This window comes from Lonchura striata, chromosome Z, assembly GCF_046129695.1.
Source record: "Lonchura striata isolate bLonStr1 chromosome Z, bLonStr1.mat, whole genome shotgun sequence".
Lineage (NCBI taxonomy): Eukaryota > Metazoa > Chordata > Aves > Passeriformes > Estrildidae > Lonchura > Lonchura striata.
In genome coordinates this window covers 57,563,598-57,586,708 of record NC_134642.1, presented here as the reverse complement: position 1 = coordinate 57,586,708, position 23,111 = coordinate 57,563,598, and the positions used below count along the sequence as shown (strand labels likewise).

The following is a 23,111-nucleotide window of genomic DNA, read 5'->3' as shown; positions in this document are numbered from 1 at the left end:
TTCCTGTTTTTCTGGGCCTGGCAGTTTATAATCTGGGGCCTCTCAAATACTGAATAAATCATGTGGAACAGAGAAAGAAAATGAGGTATTTGTCTTCCATATTGCATCTTTAGGATGTTTGAGTTAAGAAATGAATAAAAAATTGCATACAGTGACAGCTTAATAAATAATATCAAATACACATTGTGATAAAATGGCTTGAAACATATAAAACTTACTAAAATTTTTAACAAGCTGCAGTTTATTTTCTTGCCATTAATAAATGATCAATAAATTTTTACAAAAATTCGTTTTAACTTTGAAGACCCTAAGCTCAATCTTACATTTAACTTAGAAAGATCCTGAGGTAACTTACATCTGTAGGTCTTATCCCTTAGACAAAGGGAGCTGTGCATACAACTCTGTAAGACTCGAGTCTCTGACAGCACTCGCCACAAGCACAGCATTCACCACAAGCACGTAGTGATTGGCATTCAGGAATTTCAGGACTGCAAGTACAATCATCATTTCATTATCTGGACTAAGTGAGGACCAGGTGCTCTTGGCATACTAAAGTACAAACATAAATGCCAGGATCAGGAGATGTGACAGACGGATGCCTTTTTCATCCTGGATTCAGTGGGTCTGACTGTACTGCTACTGAAGGAGTGATGCTAACAGTTAACAGCAAAGTTAACAGTCTGGTTAAATAGGAGATGTCTGCAATGCAGTAATTATTAAAAATAGTGATGGGAAAAGTTGGCTTTCTTTGCTTCATAATGGAGTTATATTGAAATGAGAAGGAGTACTTTGAATTACAGCTGAGAAAATTAGAGTGTAGGTTATATTACCGGTTTTTCAATATATATCTGTTTTTTAAAACAGTGTGACTTTATACAGAATTTTAACCTAAGTTGGCTTCTGCATACAGTTTTGCCCTCTACATAGATAACATACTTTTGACATAATGTTAACAACATAATTTCTGGAGATACCTTTAATGCCTTAAGATCTGACCAGTGTTTAATTTCTCTATTTGCTTTTCTCAAACCTCACACCTAATGGAATTGTAGAGTTTTTGTTAGATTGACCTTTGGTGCTTTTTTCCCCTTTTTGCAGGTATTTGTGGAAACACTAGACAAATGTTTTGAAAATGTCTGTGAGCTGGATTTAATCTTCCATGTAGACAAGGTACTGTGATGACATCCTGTAATATTTTTACCAAGTAAAATGTTTGTTTCTGCTGATACTTGTTATTAAACTCTGCCTTACTTTCCAGAGAAGAGTAACAAAGCTGGTGAAGGGTCTAGAGAGTAAGTCATGTGAAGTGTGGCTGAGGGAGCAGGGTGTGTTCAGGCTGGAGAGGAGGAGGTTTGGGGGATTCATGCTGCCCTCTGCAGTTACCTGAAGGGAGGTTGTAACAGGATGAGGGTTGATCTCTTCTCCCAGGTAACCATGGACAGACAAGAGGAGATGGCCTCAAGCTGAAATACTTCTTCCCTGAAAGAGGTGTCAGGCATTGAGGCAGACTGTCTGAGAAAGTGATGGAGACACCATAACTAGAAGTGTTCAAGAAATAAGTGGACATGGCACTTAGTCCTGTGGCTTAATTGACATTGTGGTGTTTGGTCAGAGGTTGGACCTGAGGATCTTGGAGGTCTTTTCCAACCTTACTGGTTCCTTGATTCTGTTAATTAATTGTCAGTGAAATCTAGACTGTTTCTGCTAAAATATTATTTTTATTCCTTGAAGCCACAATGGAACGTGCCTTTCTGAGGAACAATAAAGTAATACAGGATATTTGCATAATAATATTGCACATAAAATGGTAAAATTTAAGACATCTGAATATTCTTAGAGTAGGTAGAGCTTCAGGAAAGAATGTGTTGTATTTTGTTTATGGCTACATTTTATATAACTCAGAACTGAAGTTATTAATGTGTTTTCCAGTTAGGATTGGAAGGTGCATTTCATATGCTGTGATTATGTCATTTAAATGCTGTGTGGATCTTTCTGTTTAAAATCTCAAACAGACTTAGTCTTTTTTCAAACATTTAGAAACAATGTTGTTTGAATATTCTCAGCTATAAGAAACAAGTATTGTACTTAATAATCTAGTTTAGAGAAATGCTCTTACAGTCACCTTTCATTTAAAAGGACTTTGGCATTTCTTGGTGTAATACCCAAAATGCTGAGAATTTAATATACAGAATTTATTCCTTCAGTTGCATTTTGTGTCTGCTGTTGATTTCTGTACAGTCGCCTTTCCCTATCTGTGAACATCTTTCTTCATTAACAGCAAAAGATGTCAAAGGAAAGTAAGATAGAAAAAACAGATACCAAGTTAGGTATCTGAAAGAAATATTTCAAACTGACTCAGTTTGTTTCAAAGTCAGGAAGTTCTTTTGGAAGAAATACTTGCACCTTTACCAAACAGTGAAATGCAGATTACCTAGAGTGTGTGTTTAACCATACTTAGGTCATGAAAAGTCATTAGGTTTTCTAGTAATTTCCATTACTGGAACATGTTGGATATTTCCAAGTGACAGATTAAAGTACAAAAGAGTTTGAGTGTTTACATATTGGCTTCTGAGCTTAAAGGACAAAAGTACTGCAGTCATTTTGTGGGAAGGACTTTGATCTCTGGCTGAGATGTACTCCAAGATGTTACTCTGTGGCATGTTTCATTAAAGAGTATTGAATAACATAACTTCATAGACAAAATATTTCTGATAATATGTAGAAAACTTAGGGGCTTCAGTTAAATTTCTTGAAGAGTATTTTACTTTGTATTGGCTATGAGATTATATTTCTTCTTGAAAATGACATATCAAATGGAGAGTAGAATGTAACTGTTTTGTTTGATTTACTAAAAATCTAAAAATCTACCTGAGAATCCCATTAAAAGTTTAGACCAGATTTTTCAAACTCTGAGGAAAATGGGAACCCTAAACTATACTAGTTAGATACTTCAGTAAAAATAATACATTTTCACAATAAAGGCTGATGAAACCTTGAGTTAAAAAACTATGAACGTGATATTAACCAGTGCAATAATTTTTAACTTGATTGTAAATGAACAAAATAATTCAATATAGAGACATGAACTTCTGTAGTAAGGCAAGGCTGTCACCAGCTATACCAGTAGCAGTAGTTGGGCAACTGTAACTAATTTGATGTCATCTCCATTCTTGCTTTTTTTCCTCCATCCAGTTTAAGTTCAGCAGTATTCTTAGAGGTCAGAGAAGAAAATAGGAAGATGTATCTGTGAGAATTAAATGAGAGTATTAAATTGTCTTTGAACTGCTGATATGGTCAATTTGTCAATAAACATAATGCTCTGAGCCTTCAGAACAAATGCATTAACTTTCTCTTTCTTGTTAAGATATTTCAAGTGCAGAAAAGGGAAAAAGCAGCTGCTCCTGTTTGATCTAGACAGTCTAACTTATGTGTGGGTGCTGTTTGGGGTGAAATCTTTAAAATGTTTGTAATTTGAGTGGTCTGATATTGAGGAAAAGTGAGGATTTGTTGTTATTTTAATGAGAGTTACTCTGTGTCTTCAGTTTTTGGTGGAGCTGTGGGAGGTTGCTTTCTTGCACTTCTCTTGTGACAGCTGCCTAAACCAACATTTTTTCTTGTAAAAAGATGGCATGGCATGTAGAACAGTTAAACTGTGTAATCTCAACAGCTGTTGCCTCCTTAGTAACATTTTATGTGGTATTTCTGTAAGGAAATGTTTATGCTCATCAGCATAATTGTGTTTATAATTGTACAGGATTCTGCAGTGACTTAGAGTAACCTGGAGCTAAGACAGATGCTTATTCAAGGATATTGATAGAATATGATAAATTCATTTAGAGAATGGAATATAGATGGGAATGAGTGTTTCTAATATGTAGTAGCAGATGAGGACTTGGGGTGTTGGGGAGTGCGGTTCATACAGGAGAGAATTTAACTTCTCTTCATCTGTATTACAAGCAGCCAAAAATTTTGCTGGAGCAAGAAATTTTGACATGTCTTGTGAGGAGGAGGGGCAGGTTTATTTCAATCCTGCACTGATTCCCACACTGGATCCAAGAGCCTAATGCTCTCTGATGAAAAAGACACCACTGAAAGCTATTATACAACTAAAATAATAGAATACATTCAGCTAGGGATGTAAGGGAATACTTTGGTTTTTTCATTAGTTTTTGGCACCTGTTGAACTATCTCTGGGAGTATCATGATCTCTTGCAAGAGTTTATTATCTAACCAGATGAGTGAGCCATCCAGAATCAAATTTCTTGAAGACAGGAAAATGTGTTTTGCCAAATTTTCCTGAGAGAGTTTTTTATTCATAAATTCCTTCTTCTTTAGAATATGCATTCATACTTTTAGAGAATGCATCAAACATAAATAGGAAGCACTCTTGATTTTTGTAAAAACACTTCAACATTTTTATTACAGATCAGCAATTTCAAATTTTAAAAAGTTGGTGTTTTCGACAGTCAGATCCCTTTTGGAATATAAGATGTCTGTTTGTTGTGCATACAGTCTTTCACTTAAATACTATTTTGAATACACTATTGAAGTCTCTTGCACTTCATTTCCTCTTAATGCATTTTCTTTAAGATGTTTTTGTTGTCACTGTTTCTTAGCAAAAATAATTAGTGATTTTTTTAAATAAGAAAAAATAAATACAATCATGTGTATTTGTACATTTAATATATATTTCCAATGAATTTTAATTTGAAAAGAAAAACCAGTTATTGTTTACTTTTATCTTGCTGCTGTTTGCATATGAGCAAAAATACATTTAAGAGGAGGGTGTCAATGGATTACGAGAGTTATGTAACTTTATTAGTTAAAGCTCTGATTTCCTTTCCTATGGAGATTATCAAATAAAATTAATTAAATGCTGTTATTTAGAAAGCCATCCCTTTAGAAGAAAAGTGGGGCAAGACAAAATAGTTAACCTTCTTCAAAGCCATATATGCTTTGAACATTTTTAAATACTGTGTGTTAGACTTCATTATTGCACTCTGAAAATAGGAAAAAATGCAGAGAAAGGTAAGAAGCATGACCCAAGGTACTATGGTGGTTTGCATTGAGGAAGAAGTTAAATGTTCTAGAGACTGGAGGCAAAGGAGTAAGAAGTATATAAAAAGAAAGGTGTTGGAACAGCCCAAAGGGCCTGAAGAGGAACTGCTTTCAGCCTCTCTAGATACATTAATTATAATTTTTTTCAGAAATACACTTAAAATTTGACAGGGAAACAAATCTTTTTTAGGTATGGCACAAAACCAAGAACTGTGTTGATTTTTGATGTACTACCTCCAGATTATTTGATTTCTATCCTCGATCCATTAGGAAATTGGGAGAATATCCAAAAGAGTAGTTAGAATTATGCTTTTGAGATATGAGATCGTATATGTGTATTTCTGAAAAGTAGAAAAACCCTCCTTTTCTTCAGATTTAAATACTAATACAGGATTAAAATACTATGCGTTACATTGTAACCCTAGATTTTTACAAGTAAGTGTGCAGAAGGATGCCTTTTAAAAACAAAAAAGACCCAAACCATGTCCTTAATACGGTTTGAGTGCAGAATGTGAAGTAGTGATTCATGAACCAAGGCTTTCATCCTCAAGTCAGGGCTGCAGGGAAGAGAGATATTCAAGCATACCCATTTCAGTAGTGTCCCTGGCTGGGACATTTGCTTATGGTTTTTGTGGTCTTGCAGTTTGGGTCTTAGCTGTCACTCTTAGCTGTAGATACTGAAGACTCCATATTTATCAGGTGTCTCAGGAATGTCAGTTCTACTTCTGAGCCAAATCTTGGTATCTGTAATAGGTGAGCATCAGTGTCTCTTCTCAGGTGTAGACCAGAGGAGTGTTTACACATCTACTTGTGAGCAATGTGTTTAGTCTTGTAGGACCTGCTTCCTAGAGGTGTTGTTGCTGTTGATGCTAATTCAAACTCTAATAATGTGATGGAAAATGGGAACAAAGAGGAGTGTGAAAGTTTCTTAGTGTTGATAAGTGGTATAGCATGTGAGTTTGTAATAGAGCTGTGAACAAAGATACTGGAGAAATGAACATGAAATGATGAGCTTTGTTTCACTGTATTGAGGTACCTATACCTTTTTTCCAGATTGTATATAGAATGTTTCGCATTTTTAAATTCTCCTTTGGCTTCTTTTAGGTCCATAATATATTGGCTGAAATGGTCATGGGTGGAATGGTTTTGGAGACCAATATGAATGAAATTGTCACTCAGATTGATGCTCAAAATAAACTGGAGAAATCTGAGGTAAGAGTGATGCACTGTGTAGCTTTGATTTGTGTAGCTTCTAAACTAAACATAGGGTTGTAGTAAATGCATGCTATATAATGCTCTTTGTCCATCATAGAAAACTAAATAGTGTAAGCTGCCTGCTTTAGTGACAAAAATCTGCATTGTATCTCAGGGTATTGTACTTTTCATCAGAAGTAATAAACTGTTTATTGCTGCTGGTTAGATTTTGCTTTTCTTATCTAATTGCATTGTGCACCATTGCTATTAAGATACTTCTGTAGTTCTCCAAGTTTCTGTTGTATAAAGCCTTTTAGTTCCAGCCTACTTGTTATGCTGAACTAGTGACTTCAGCACTTAAATAAAAATTAGATAAAGAAACAAAGTGTGTCTTCAAAGACTACATATTCTTGTTTGATAGTGTGCTTCTAAGCACCTGAAATAAATAACGGCAGTAATACTGCAATACAAGGAAATAAATTGGACTGAAGTGGACTAGATAGACTTTAAAGCCCAGTTTTAGACGCTTCAAAATGAATATGAATTCTGCAATTTTGATAATCTGAACCTTTGGTCTTCAGTGAGTGAGAAAATTATATTTGGTATTTGTCCATACTGGGCTGAGTGAGGGATCACACAAGAGTTTTGGGAATCTTTTTTCAATTCAACAATTGTTTAATTTGTGTTTAGGAAAGACATTTAGCTTAAGAAAGGATCTTAGAATTACTTTATCTTTGATACAGAACTTTACTGTCCCATTAACGTCACCCTTGGTGCCTTGTAAGCCAAAATGCTGCTAATATATCTTTGCTAAGTCTGTGCTGGATTCTACGTGATGAGAGTAATTCCACAGAGGAATTCACCAAAGCAGTAATATCCAAGTTTCTAAACAAGCCTTTGCTTGAATTGAAGACTTTCTAAAGTTGAAGTCAGATGAGCAGACTGAAATCTTGGAGGTGGCATAAATATGAACTAAATGGCATTTTAGGAAAGGACCCAGAGAACTTCTTAGTTCTAACTGAAGTGCAGTAAAGAGAAAAATTAATTTTTCAGCTTTTTTTTTTGTACCACAATGTATACTGTTCTCCTGATTCTGCAGTCTCAAGTTGTGCCACCTCAAGTTTTTTTAATACATTTACATATTTGTTTTGCACAACTTCCAAACTATATCCAAGAACAGGACAACAATATGTGAGAAACAAGAAAAAGCTAGGTATGATATGACACAGTACATGGCAGTATGCATCTGAAAGGATTCTATAGTAGATTTTGAGCATATCCAAAGTGTTCATTTTAATGTTTTTATCACACTCAGAATGAAACAGTGATCACAGAGATTAATATTTGGAGTTATTCTCATATTTTTTTATTATATTTGAATAACTTTTGTATACATGCATTTTTCCTTATTTGATTAAAAAAAGTAGCTGTGTTCCCAAAAGCTGAGCTTGATCAGCAGGTGTGTACTATATATTATGTACATATTGCTTGTATCTGAAAGCATTTAATTCTGTAAATTTTACCAAATCAACTGTAGATCAATCTCTGACTGGTCTTCTGAAACACATCGATTCAGCACAGCCAGCTGCAATACTTGCTGTATTCCATTATTCATCAACAAGTCATTCTTTCTTGTAAGAGCTTTTAATATAAAAGTAGACTGTAGACGATCTGAAAAAAGACTGTAGACGATCTGAAAAAAACCACATATGACTTGAAATATATACAAAGCAAGAGGAACTTATTCCTTTACATTCAGTAATAAATTATAGAAGGTAAAGAAGTAGCAGTGATCAATTCAAACACTTGGTGACTGGGATGAAGCAGAATATTACACAATCTGCTCACCACAAATACTTTCTTTTTCCTTAATTCAGTTACTATTTCTTTTCAAATTTAACAGTTATTGTAATGCTGAGATACATCACAATAATGGATAATTATTTCCTTAAATCATTAATCATTTGTTTCATGTGTATCCACAGAAAATTCCTGATTGCTATTTCTTTTCCTTTTGTATTTTTGATCAAGATTTTAAATCTTTGAATATGTCTTTCCTGAACACATATTTTCAAGACACAAGCAACTCCAAGGGAATCAAAATAAGTAATAACTTTATAAATTTTGAATGCTGGTCACTAAGAAATCAAAACTAGTGAATCTTCTTAGTTTTCTTTAATTAAAAAAAAATAAAATTGAGAAATTAGTATTGATGTAGTCAATAGTTTAGAGGAGTGCCACCTGTGCCCCACAGCACTGTTGCTTTAGTCCCTTTGGCTCTTAGACCACCATCATACCTCTTGCATTTACAAAGCAGCTATTTTTAGGGTAAATGGCCTTTTCTTTTATAGCTGAAATGATGAAACTAATAAACCTGTAACTAGGTTACATTTTCAGAAATACTTCAGTTTTTATGGTGCCTATCTGGCTTTCAGTAAGGCACAGAATTTAGCTATTTAACATCAGGTATTTGTTTAGTTATGCACTAGGCATCTAAACAGGCTTTCAGTTAGAATTTAGTGAAAAAGACTGAATGTATTTATTAATTTCACATATATTTGAGCAAAGGTATCAGCTCGAGTAATTTGTGAATATTTTCAACAGAGATTAATTAAACAATTAATTAATTAATATAAGGGAGTCTCTAGCTTTGATTTGTGATTCAGCTAATATTGTTTGGATGGGCTATAAAAGAAACTATTTGTACCCTGAGAAATGTTGTCTTATATGCATTTCCCTGCTTTTCAGTTTAGTGTTAATCTGTGAATGGGGTTCTGGTCAATCCTAAAGCTAAAGAATCATTGTGATAAAGGGAGGGAACTCTTTGGGAGAGGGGTCATTGGGATTTTATTCTGAGCTTCTGGAAGTATTGTAGGTAAACCTGGGCTACCTCTTCTCTATTTGGAGTGTTCAACTGCATATGATTTAGATTTTTAAGCTGGGCCTCATTTTTTCTGAACCTCCTGATCTTTTCTGGCTCTTTCCATTCTTCTCTCTTACAGACCTTTATCTTTCAGTCTCCCAGACAGGACAGGTAGACAAAGGTATTGCTGACTTATAGAAAAAAATGTACTTTTAACTAAAAGGGAAAGCAAAATGATGTCAAAGGCAATAAATTACGTAGGCCAGACTCAAAAATTATGTGTAAAAATACCCATACTGGTCCTTGTAGCCTACTTTTTGTGCTAGTTTCTTGTAGTTCCCTCATCTTTTTATTGGCTATAGTGTATTTTACTAGCTTTTCATTGGCATCATATTTTTTTTATTTCTATTCCTGCATTATAGAATTTAACTTTTCTTTGTATCATTGTTAAGAAACAAAGGACTATAAACTTGTGTGAATATTAGCCAAGAAATGCTGCGAAATTAATGTCAATAAAAAATAAACACACAGATAACACAATATGATGACATAATACAAATAACTTCTTTGTTGGGAGAATTTTGTCCCTGATAATCTAAAATAAGTAGTATGAACTCTTTTGCTTCACTGTTTAGTATTTCCAGATAAAAAGAAAGAACTTTTACCTGCTTGCAAGTAGAAGTTTCAGAATAAGCTTCAGGTGAATGAAACATTAAAAATCCCACCACCAAAACCAACAAACTGAAATAGTTCTGTATAGAGAGAATAAATTTATCAGTGCGATTTGTAAAGATGGTGTAGAAATTCTAGCATTGATTATCCCACCTTAAGTATGTTGAACAAAAAATGAAAAGGGCTGTCAGCATGTACTCAACTTCAGATGTACATTTGCTGTCATTACGATCTGAATGTCTGGATTTTGCCCTAAGATACCCTGGTAACTGCAGTCCCGGAACGTGAATGTTAAGAAAGAACAGAAAAAAGAGAAGGAAATTGTAAGATTGAAGTTCAGTTTATGGTCAATGTCAGCTGCCATTTGTTGTTTGAAACATTTAGTTTAGCTCAACAGTTTGAATGATCAGTCAGTATTAATGGCAGTACTTGAAAATTAATTTCCACTTGTTTTAAGTCTCTGTGTATTAAAACTGCAGGTATTTTAAACAGGTGGAATCCTAAGCAATTGAAACTTATTGAATATATTAATAGCTTTGCTCTTTACTTTTTATGTGATTTTCCTATAATAGTGTACTGCAATACCATTGAGATTTAACAAATATAACTCCACAATTGGACTTAGTAGCACTGAGTTGTAAAAGCATTAGCTAAAAATAGTTCTTGGTAACATGCAACATTTTAACCTAAATTTGAAGTGTGCTACAGCACATGAAGAAAATCAAGGACGTGACCTTTGTCTGCCTAAGATGTTAACTAGCACTTGTAACATACAGTCTGTATTTCATTGGTAGCGCTAGGGAGCTTGATCTTAGATTTTTGGTTTGGTTTCTTTTTTGGTTTTGTGTTTCTTTTTGTGCAAAGCTACTTTTCTTTTTCTGTGTTCTGCTCATACATACTCTATTTTTATTTTTGGGTCTGGCAATGAAAAACAAACAAAGAAATAATTAATCATTCCCATCCATTACTCTTTTTGTGATTCAAGTGCTTAAAATTTCTAAGAGTATGTCTTAAGTCTTCTTATCTGTTTGGCCTCATTTTGATATACTTGCAGACTTCATTTTGGTTTTTCTCTAATTACGTTCATTTATTTAACCTCATGAGCAGGGGACATGATCATTCCTTTATATTATGTATCGCATCCTTTCATGATTTCATATCCCTGCTGCTTTGAAGTCATACTTGTTCTGAAAAGAAGCATTGCTATGAAACAGCAGCAGCAAAGAGGTCCTAGTACCTCTGAAGTATCTGGAAAAGGGTGGCTTATTTTGCAGTGTTAGCCTTCATTATTTTGTTTTCCGGTAGGCTGTGTTTTTTTATATATTTATTTTAGTGCTAGCTACCTCTGTGTAGAATTATTTGGGATGACAGTTGGAACATTTTTATTTGTGTATGCATATTAACGATGTTTGTGATGTGCAATACTTTACCCAATTATCTGAATTTCTTTTTAAAGAGTAAAATGAGGTTGCTGGGATCTCTTTGATATGAAGTTACCATCTGGGAATTCTAAGAAAGGATGATGATAAGAACAAAGAAAATTGATTCCTATAGTGATTCATAATGACCTAAGTAAATTAATGACATCTTATATTTCTCACTTGATAGATTAGGATTAGTAGAGTAAAAATCCTGTTATTAAATGTGTCTATTTCAATCTGTGAAATAGTGTCTTCTTTTGTATATATTGTATTGCTCTTTAAAAGTATATGAACATGTTTACAAGCATTTTTTTGCAATTATGGAACCTAGAATTTTAATATGCAGCATGTCAGCATTAAAGCACATCCTTAACAACAAATGAAATTGAGAGTACAAAGAAGCTGCAGCAAAACTGTATTGTATTGGCTTATTGTTATACCAACTGTATGCAATTCATATGGTCTTTCTGAAATTGCATAAATTATGTATTAAGAATTTTTAGTTTCACTTGCTTCAGTCATTTGCTTGCTGTGACAGACAATTCATGATTCACTGCATGTTTGAAGCTTGCTACATGTTTGTTTTTTCAAGTGGAGCAGTTTTTTCTTTGCACATCACCAGCTTACCTGCTGAATTACATGATAACAAGGGCAGGTGAAACTTGTTTAGTTCAGTATTACAGTGGAAACTGTATTAGTCAGGTGTCTCTAGAAAATGCCTCAAAAGGACATAGGGCTGAAAGTGCCTACTTGCTGTACTTTTGTGCTTGCAAATACAGTTCACTTCCAGTAAAAGAAATGAGAGGGCTGCATACAATCATTTGAATTGTATTCGTTACCCAGCTTGGGAGTTCAAGTGCTTTTCAGTCATTTTATCCATTAGACATTTTTTATGAGCTGTTTGCTCTCTCTTAGAAATACTGTGTAACTGTATTGTTCTTGATAGGGTGGATATTAGTTGTGCTTAATAGCATTCTACTGTGCATTTTATGTATCCACTAGTCTACAAATTCACTTAATACAGAGAATTACAACAGGAGAAGAGAATGTAATAGTTTGAAAATCTCTACTCCAGCATCTGATAGGGAAAGATAATCTCACTGTCAAAAAAAGATCACAGCAGTTTTGTCAGGGATCTTCACTGATCTTGATCCAAAATGATCATCTGAAACATGACTGGTGGAAGTTACGACTGTGTAGAGGGGTGGAAGGGCAGTGATCGTGTCAATTGTGGTATTTTTCATAATTCTTAATTGTGTCTCCATTGTATTCCATGCCATTGGGGTGGGAGGCAGGGGCTGTAAGTCTGTATAAATAGGATAGTAGCAGGTAAAATAATAACCAGTTATACTAAAAATGTTATTTGTCCATTAAGAATAAATAACTTCCATTAAATTAGGGTAAAGAATCTCCATCCAAGTCACCCAGAAGGCACCTCTCCTTTGAATTGCCAGCCATGTGCTGCCATGTCATTACTTATTATATTTTCCTGGTTTCCTGTTGTTTCAGTTATATATTGTATAATCATTGCTTTTAATTAATATTTTCATCTTCTCTATGGAAAACAGTTTACATTGCCCCATTTTGCTTAATGAATTTTTCTTCCATTACTGCAAATAGAATTTAGAGGATTAAAAGCATTTACTGTTTTATCCAATAAGATTTCACTGGAAGTTACCTCTTGATTTAAAATTAGTATTTCCAAGTTCTCAGATCTAACAGAACAGTGTTGGGCATCTTCATTCCTTCTGCACTGTTTTTTAATAAGTAGAAAGAAATTACAAGGTCTAATACTGCTCCTTTAACTTATTGCAGATTCAGGGATGCAGATTTTGGATACTTGCATTTCTTAATACTGCCAGTGTTAGGTCCAGGTTTTCCCCTTTAAGAAAATACTGCTTTTGAAAGGGCAATAGTGAATGAAGTGAATGACCTCATAGATTTGGTGATGTTAAGGAAAATGAAGGAAAAAGAGGGTTTCAACATACTTTTTTGCACCTTTTGAGTTTTACTTAGCCTGTATTTCTGAGAACTGATAATTTGGGTTATGTCAGGGCCAAAATGAGAGCAAATTTGATGACATCAGAGATGGCAGTTTTCTGAGCTATCTTCTCTGCCCCCACATGCTTTTCCCAACCTTACCATGTTTCACATAGGAGGGTTTGACAGGGAAGACATTGTTAGTAGATGACTTAGGGCTTTCTGGTCTCTGTTTCTTCTTCTGGGAATCTTCCCATGACTAAAATCTAGGGATTTATGATGCTTTACTCTTTCCACATAAAGGGTTAGTTCAGAATCAGAAACTTCAATTTGTTTTATTTTGACTTGGGTTATGTTTTTAAGAGGAGAAGGAAGAACAGTAGGTAGGATTTTAAGTGGAAATCTTAGGTTAACTTGACTTTATTTTTTTATAAGAGAGTAGTAAAAGGAAGAAAATACATTTTTTCATAGCCTTCAAAAAGTAGAGTTGTTATTTGACGAGTGTGTTGGGTGTTTGTCTCCTTTTGTGCAGTAGACCAGGTGGACACTGTAGAAGTCAGGTGTACTCAGTAATTTTACCCTGCACTTCCAATGAATTTCAGTGAAAACCAAGAATCTCAAAAGGTTATAGTTTGAGTGGTAGTCATGTACCAATGCTTTTTAATAATTAAATATGACACCACTTTCTCAATTTTTTTCTACTTACATTTTCTGTACTTCTTATTCAGAAATACTTTGTATGCAAACAGGCTGGTTTCTTCAGTCTTTGACAAACCTAAAATTAAAGATCTTCCATTTCTACAGGTTTAGTCTTTTTTTAAACCACTTCCTAGCATCTTGCTTTGTTTCTTGTGGATTGCTCCTTTTTACTGGACTTGTAAGACGCCACAGTCTAAAACTAGTAGTTCTGAAAATCACACTGCGAATTTATTGTTTCTCAATATTTTTAATCTTACTTTTAAAACATCAACATAAAGGTTAATTCTTTTTACATATTCAGGGCATTTGGAATATGATGTCTTTTTCTGGTAATAAGAGTCCTTACAAAAATCTTCCATGATTTATTTCCTTGCAAAAATAAAATTATTTTTACACTTTTGTGGCAAGCCTGAAGTAAAACCGCACTACAAATTATAAATTAACATAGAGAATCTAAACTTTTAGGAGAAACATTTCCATACTTAAAATGAATAAAATTTTTTTTCACTACATCAAATATAGTAGTAACACTTACCAGTCTTGTTTTATTAGTCCTTAAAATAGCAAGGTTTTGAATAGGTGTTTTCAGAAGCAATAGGGGAAGATAATTTTTGGTATGTCTTCAGGTGTCTGAGCTGTAAATTGTTAGCATTTCATAATATACCTCAGAGTGTGAACTTGGCAGCTACTTTAACTAAAAACATAACTAAATGGAAGTCAGTAATTCTTTATTAAAACTTGCATGTTTATACAGAAAGGCTCTAGTTTTGTATTCAAAGACACTGCATGCAGTAGAGAACTTTAATAAAAAATAGTTGCTATTTAATTTAATAGTTTAATTTAGCATAACTGTGTTGTTGTGTAAGGCTCAAGGGGATGCAGATATGTTGGTGTAAATTTAGTTACTGTGGGACAACAGGTTATTCTAGTTTGTCTGGAGAAATTATCTGTCCGCATGCTCTTCATCAACCACAAATGCAAGGTGTTTATCCTTTTCATCTTAGTCTAAGCCACTTTGGAATACCTCTGTGTGTACATATATATGTATTTTTGTATATATGTATATATATACACACGTGTGTGTATGTGTTCATTGATTTGACTGACATTCAGCACCTTGTTACTTTGAGGTTACTTATTCTGAACCTGTAACCAGTGCTAGTCAAGTGTGAACCACTTGAACTTTTAGAATAGGTAAGAGCAAAGGCAGCACACTGGACACCCAACACCTTGAAACTGTCTGTTCTGTAATGTGCACATTACATGTGCTTGGATAAGCCTCCTGTTCCTTCCTCCCATACTTTTCCATCCAGTTGACATCACATGTTTTACCATATAAAAAGAAATATGTGAACTGTTTTCTCTTTCTAGTTTAATATTTCCAAGTAACCCATTTCATTCCAAATACAATTACCATGTGGTTTTTCTAATTGTGTAACCATGGAAATACTTGAAAAGTTAGTTGTCTGTGTAGATTTCTGGTGAATATTCCTGTAACTGACTTTGCCTGACTTGCATTTTTCCTTACTTTATATGCAGGCTGGTTTAGCAGGAGCTCCAGCCCGGGCTGTTTCAGCTGTAAAGAATATGAATCTGCCAGAGATCCCAAGAAATATTAATATTGGTGACATCAGTATAAAAGTACCAAACCTGCCCACTTTTAAATAACATGGCTACTCCAGGTAATACCAAGGAAGAAATATAATAGAGATTTACTGCATAATTGTTTACTAAATAAACATGTCTACCTTTTACTGTTTGGATAAAACTCAAGGTACTGCATAGAAATAACCTGAAAAATGTGTGTGGAGTTGAATGTTGCTTTTGTCTTGTTTGTGAAATTAAAGGAAAGGGGTAGTTCCCATGTGATTTCTAAATTACATTCCCATGCCTTTGCAAGGCATATCACTGTGTCTCAGCTGCTACAGTATTTTGGGGAAGTATTTAAAATGTTCTTTAATTTGTATAACCTATAATGCTGAGGTTTTTTGTATATTCACCAAAGTCTATAATTAGTGCATTCTTTAACTAGTTCTGTTTGTCATGATTATTTAAGACTTAAGTGCAAATGCTGCATGAAAACATTTAATTCATGTTTTGTTTAAATAAAATCATAACAAACTGGACTTTGAAATACCTGTTTTTTGAAGTCTACTGTTTGCAATAAACCATGTTATTTCCTATTCATGGAGCCAATTGACTATATATAAATACTGTTGTAGCAGAATTGATGTTGTAGTTTAATCTCTGAAGGGCTTACACAGGGGTATTTTGCTGAACATAACTGGCTCTTTACATTTCTCACAAAAGCTGTTCATTATTATACTGAAGGAGAAAACTGATTTACCGAAGATCTGATTACATTTGTTTACATATACATGTTGATACTTACACGATCTGATAGACTTTTATTGATGGTCTGATTTTATTTTCGGGGAAAATGGGCCCTATGATTGCTGTATGTTGTGAGAAGCACAGAATGGGCTGAAGACACTATATGTGGGCAGCTCAAACCTGTACATGAGAGTCTATCAAATAATGTGATAAAGAAAGGCACTCTGGAAAGATAACTGGGGATACTTTAATAGGGCCTCTGTGCCTGATGACATTTGTGTTTCTCTACTTTGAGAATTAGATTTATGAGACACATAGTATTGTCAAGATCTCAGAGAAATCTAAGTGCTATCACCTCTGCGTAAGTTGCTCAGCTCTTAAACTCTTCTGTGATTTAAAAAAACATAAAAGGGGGATAGTGATTGTTTTTTATAATCATGCTCTTAAGCTCTGTGTGATGTACAAGTCTGTTTTAATGAATAATAAAAATATAATTGGGATATTTAAGAACTCCTGCAAAGTCTTTTTTTTTTTTCTTCTAAGAAGTATTTAGTTCATACTGTATATGAAAATGCAATAATGCTGTATCAAGAACCACAGATTTCAGGGCTAGTCTGAGAGTCCTACATTACTTCAGGGATTTGGATGTGATGTAAACTAAGTATTGTATTCCTTTCAGTTAAATAGTAAGACATAGTCTGTAGGATAAGCTTTGAAGCACATCACATTTACTGTTTGATCAACAGTAACTTAACTTTTGGGAGCATTTGAGAGATAGAAAAAAAAAAAGAGAAATTACTTTTGATGTAGAAAAATCTGATATGATCCAAGGAATTTTAATGTATTTCTTAAGGTGGAGGTGGGGGGAGAACAATGACTTCATGTATATTCTTCATATTACATTTAGTAAACATCGACTGATATACACCATTGAAAAAATGCTTTTGAAAACAGAATGGCTCTCTCCCAACCTCTCAAAAAGAATATTTATTCTTTCAAGTGAACTTTCTTAGTTTGAGGCTTTCAAAAATTTCAGACTGAATTTAAGTAATTAACTGCCTCTTTATCATTTTGACCAAAAAATTGAGAGAATAAAACATGCGGCCAGTTTTTTTTCCCCTTGTGAGGTATTCCTCAGCATTCCCAAATTGGACATCTTAGCTAGTACAGAACTGAAACTCACCATTTCACCGGCTTTTGCCTACTTTTGTTTATCTACTTAATGTGTGGCACATGTGACATTGAAAGTAAAGATGATGAAAGTTTTCCTCATTGTTGCCCCTATTATGATATGGTTAGTTTCCTGCCAAAGAAGGAATAGGACATTTTGAAACATTTGGTACTCTGACCTACAGAATGTTCTTTGGACTATTTGTTAAAGCAACTCAGAATTTCAGAAATTCTGAGTTCTCTATTTTTGTCTCACTTTCTTCCCTTTAGATATTTTTCAGATTTATAAGCTTATGTAGTTAATAATTTGTTCATTTCTTGCAGAGAAATATTTTCTGTCTTTATTTGGATGAAACACCCAAAAGAAAGTATGTCTGAGATGCCGCTTGACATAAAGCATATTTCAGATTAACTTCTTACCTGTCTTTCATTTTAGTGATCTAGGTTCACTATGTTTTTTGCTTTTAACAATTATATAGCTATTCTAAATTATTTTGGCTTAGTTTTATGGGTTTTATAACTGTTGTCTGTGCTGCTTTTTTCTGACCTGATGTGTCTTCTGCCAAAAGACTTTTTCTCTGGACTCTTCTATTGATACCAAACTTCTCTGTGACTAGCCAGCAAATATTTAATGTGAGGCTGTAGCTCAGAGCTGGAGCTTCCTTATTCAGAAGATCTTTAGATGGGAAGAAACACGTTATCAGATTTTTCACAGTAAAATTGCACTCCTTTCAAAGACAAGCTCTCATCCATAGAAGAGCCTCAATGATAGCACTTTTCCCTCAAACAAACACTGCTGCTGTGACCATATTGGCTTTCTCTGGGTAACTGAACCTGTCTGCTTTGCCACCCCTTTGCCAGAGGAATATCTTTACTTTGCCTGGGGAGGTACTGTCCTCTTAGGACGTTGTTACACACTGCTGGGAAGAGGGATATTTGATTAATAGAAATTATGGAAATAGTATTCTTTACCTTCTAAGGCTTGCCTTTGTTGAAGCCCAGGACATCCCTCTGGCTGCCCTGGCTGTCTCGAGGCCCTGACATGAAGTCAAAAATATCTGTGGCTTCAATTTTAGCCCATGGAAAAAGCTGTCAATTTTGTATGAGGAAGTTGAAGTCACAAGGGTTTTAGTAGTGTGATATTTGAATTAACACAGGATGGAAAAGTAGAATTTTGGGATTTTTAGAATGTGATTCAGGGGGTACAAGATGGAGGAACTTGGGCATGTTCAGGCCGCCTTCTCCTTCATCTTGTCCTCCATGTTTTAGTGTGATAGTGGCACTTTTTTATTGGTTTAAGGTAGAGACACACTGTTCAACATAGATGTTAGATATCGGCTATTATTGTATATTAGATGTTATTATTATGCTATTATATTAGAGGTTATTGTAAACAGACTATACATAACTTTTGATATAAAGGCTAAACACCACCCGAGAGGGCAGAGCAGAATGCCATGGCCTGCTTTGCTAGTCAGAGCTCAGCAGGTCAGAGAAAGAATGTTATAGATAAGAAATAATAAACAACCTTGACAACACGATCCGAAGCACTGCAGAGTGCTTCTTTAGCTGCACAGGCTGGGGAATGAGAACTTATTACAATCTCGGGTCACCTCGACCTTCTGAACCCCGAAACATCTACATGCTTTGTGTCATATTCAGATATTCATAGGCTTGCCACAATATTGATCTGCTTTTGTTCTTCACCTTCATGAGAATGATGTGCCTTTTGAATTCTTTCTCCTATTTCATCCGTTTCCTCTCAGCCACTGCTTGGGATTTAAAATGGAAACAAAATGTGGCATCTAAACGATTAAGCTCTTGATTATGAATTTAAATGTTTTTAATGATTTTATAGAAGAAAAAACTACCCTCAGCAGATATAGGTGTTTGTGTATAGGTATGTCTATATAACATCAGTCTTTTGCATTGTTAAAAAGGAGAAAAGGTCATAGAGTAATCGTTCACCTGCAGAAGACAGGCAACTAATGTGCCATTTGGAGAAAAGGGCCTGCCTTTTAAATGGTATCGTTAAGGGTACCAGCACGTGTAAATAGATCACTGAAAGGCATTTTTCCTAACTCCAGGCCTTTCTTAGAACTGTAAAACGGATTCTTCTAAATAAATAGAAAGGGCAGAAAGGATAATATTTCAATATGGTGAGTAGGCTTTTTCATCTGCCTCCATAGACCTGGAACAGAGGAGCTAGTTTTCCTACTGGGGGGTGGTAAGTACTGCTGAAAAAAACATTTGGCTCTTCTTTTGTTAAAAGGTAAGTATTTCTTGTTGGCAGAGAATGCTGTCTGTGGTATCGGCAGCACAGACAATGCACATGCTGTGTTATTGTGTTCCTCTCTCCTCCCTGAGCACCACTGTTTTGAATATATTACAAAGAGGGAAAATTTTACCTTACAAGTGTATACAGAATTCCTCCTCTTTAACAGCTGTTGCTGCTGAGATTCCTTCTGCTTGACATGGGCGGATGGAGGAAAGTGTCATTTGTTGTAAGGAGAAACAGGTTCAAGCCAAGAATTCAAATTGCTGCTGCCTTCCTGTGAGCTCGTTTGACCTTTTCTTTCTAGCAGCACATTTCAGTAAATGCTAAAATTAGTGGTGAGTTTTACTTAGGCCTATGATAGTCAAATGAGAACTTGCTGAAGTTATGAGTGTTACCTCATAAAACTACTTGGTATAGAATTATAGCATATGCAGGGCATACCAAAGGAATTGTCTGCTTATAACTGTTAAAGAGAAACAGAGGTCTTGCAGGAAATATATTTCTCAACTTCTGCACAGAATATTCATAATTTTTAGGAGGAACAAGGAAAGCAACCTGGTACTGCCAAAACCTGACTGAAGGTTGAACAATTAATTTCACAGAAAGTACTGGTTTTTTATTTGTTGTTAACAAGTACCTTAACAAATCAAATCTTTTTACATTGAGTAAAATGATCTGTCCTTGCAATTTTTGGTGTTCAGTGATTACCCCAAAATACTTGGTTAGTGCTTTCATTCTATGGGCAAGAACACAAAGGTAGTTACTCTGCAATGTTAGCTTGGCAGCCAGATCTCTTGTGTGCTGGTTTTGATTTTGTGGGACAATAGGAGTGCAGTGTGACCTGGGAGCAACCACAGGTCAAGACACCCTCTCTTTGCACACAGAAAATATGCCCATGATTGGAATCCTAGGGATATTGGAGTTGATCCAGCATCCATCCCATGAGGCGGACTGACAGGCACACTTATTTGACATACTCCAGTGCTTTCCTGCCCAGCTGGGCTCTTCTTAGACCCAGCAGCACATGCAAACTTTGGGTATCCCTTTCTGTGCTGTCTCTGCTGTACAACCAGCCAGAAGGGCTGCCAGAGGAGTGGAGCAAATCCCTCTCCAGGTTCTTTCTGAACAGGACTATAAGCTTACCAGAGCTGCATATGAGCACAGGCCTGTAACAACAGCTGTGACCACATTAAGATAGACACCTCTCCGTAGCTTCCTTATTTTTTGTTAGCTTTCACAGATAAATCCATAGATCTTCTTCTCATAAGATTGTTAGGACTTAGCCAGCAGTGTTGCTGTGGAACATGGCTTGAATGTCACAGGTCGGGATGTGTGCTGGGTAACTGAATGACCTGTGTGCATGGTAGGATACCCATGTGACCAGCACTCTCTGTGTGCACCTGGGAAACTTTACTGGTACAGCCACAGTGTGTGGCACCCACATCTTCCCCTCTAAAGGGGAACAAGTTTGGCCCAGCAGTCTGCAGAAGAGAGAAGCAAAACCTGAAATGGACTGTGCATTTGAAATAGTCATTGCAATAATTTGCTCTGCTGATATGTGTCAGAACAGCAAAAATCTTTCACAATTCAAACAGCCATCCATTCCCAAGTGAGGTGCTGTTTTATTTCATGTGAGAACTGTTTGGGTCATAGAACAGAACTCATAATTCCTTTCCTTTCCTCAGACACTGTGACTTATCAAGTGTCATTCTTGTCTGCCTCTCATACAAAGTCTGTTTCCACAGGGAGGCCTGTCTGCGTCTGTCTGTCTGTATTTTGTGTGTTTTCAGGATAGGTACCACAGCCAAGTCCAGCAGGGCACATCCTGCCTGCTGTCCCTCTTCAAGGTGTTGAGCAGTCATTCAAGATGTGATTGTGCTGGCAACATGTAAAACATAAATTCAAACTGAGAGACAGTGAGTTGAGATTACATGTTAGGAAAGCATTCTTTACTGGCCAGGTGGTGAGGCAGTAAAACAGGTTGCCCACAGAAGTTGTGGATGCCCCACCCCTGTACATGTGTAGTGCCAAGATGGAAAGAGCTCTGAGCAACCTGGTTTAGTGAAATTTCTCCCTGTCCATGGCAGGGGGATTGGAACTATGTGACGTTTAATGTTCAATCCCAACCATTCAGTGAGTCTGTAATATGTTTCTGTATGGAACTACGTTAATACGGACATCTACATCCTGGATGAGGTTTCCCTTGCTACATTAAAATCAAGGGCAAGTAAAGGTTGGTTAGAGACAAGCCCTTCTGTGGACCTGCATGCTGGAACCACCGTGCAGGCAAAGGAGGGAGAATGAAAGTTAGTATGAAAGCCTCTTGCCAGATAGTAACTTGAGGCTGCAATATAGCACTGATGGTCTGAGGAAGCCTCATGAGGTGCTACAGTTGTCCTGGGGGCTGTGAGGCTACACAGAAGGCCTAATCCAGGTCTTCAGCAAGAGGTGCTATCGCATAGATGATCTGCAGGAAAAAAAATTGGCATGTGGGAGCAGAGAGGGTATTTTACAATTTAGAGTCACACAGGAAATCAGAAGGAGGGTAAGAAATAGTGCTCATCCTTTCCCTCATTGCACTAGTGCAACAATTTGCAAAAGCTTGCAAGTATTACCCTATTAAATGGGCCTCCTTGGCATTGGAAATTTCAATTCTTAGGGATCTGTTACAGCCCATGAAAGTAGTTTAATGCCCCTATAGTATCTCTTTAGTTTGGTCTCAGTTTACTAAAATACTTAGTAATGTACTTATCCAATACACTTACCCAAAAATACTTATCCAAGGATTGTGAGTTAGCACAACACAAGTTAACAGCTGTCCCAGCTGTGTCACCTCCCAGCTTCCTGTGCACTGCCAGCCTGCTTGGAGTGGGTTGGTGTCAGAAAAGGCCTTGCTTGACCCTGCAATACCTGAAATTGGAGTGCTATCTGTGCTGGTTGGTTACAAATCCAAAACATAGCACCATATGTGCTGTTATGAAGAGAATTAAATCTGTCCCAAACAGTTCCAAGGGAATAGTAAGAGAAATAGTAGGACGAGGGAAGATGATATGAGAGGGTAGCAGGTCAATAAGACATTGTATCACATATGAAATAATTATTTTAAATTCATTATTTCATAAGTATATATGGTGAAAGGCTTCCTGCCACATCTCACTTAGGTTTCCCAGGAGGTAAATACCAAAGAGGGGACATGGGCAATAATAAATTGGTAGTTTGCAGAGCAGCTTGGAAAGGATGCTACCCAAAAGCTATTAGAAAAATGAGTGTAATTAAGGTTGTAAAAGAAGAAGGAGCTAAACAGGTAATTTTATACTCTGGGAACAAAAGTGTGATGTAATTGAGAAATCATTTCTTGGGTTAAGTGAGAGAGAGAGAGAGAAGGAGGAACAGAAAATAGCCGTTGCAAACCCAGGTCTTTTTTGGCTAAAGACAAAAGCAG

At 35.7% G+C, this 23,111-nt stretch overlaps 1 protein-coding gene across 2 annotated transcripts in view; it reads left to right on the top strand.

Annotated features, from left to right (window-relative positions):
* Window positions 1-16,731, top strand: part of AP3S1 (adaptor related protein complex 3 subunit sigma 1) — a 29,339-nt gene extending 12,608 nt beyond the window's left edge. The window contains exons 4-7 of one of the 2 annotated variants that reach the window (XM_021546186.3): window positions 1,099-1,170; window positions 6,163-6,270; window positions 9,255-9,296; window positions 15,427-15,538. In XM_021546186.3, the coding sequence (XP_021401861.2) occupies window positions 1,099-1,170; window positions 6,163-6,270; window positions 9,255-9,290 (216 nt within the window). In that variant the 3' untranslated portion in view covers window positions 9,291-9,296; window positions 15,427-15,538. Of the gene's footprint in view, window positions 1-1,098; window positions 1,171-6,162; window positions 6,271-9,254; window positions 9,297-15,426 lie in introns of both variants that reach the window. The other variant, XM_021546185.3, reaches the window with a different exon arrangement.
* Window positions 16,732-23,111: the final 6,380 nt, after the last annotated feature.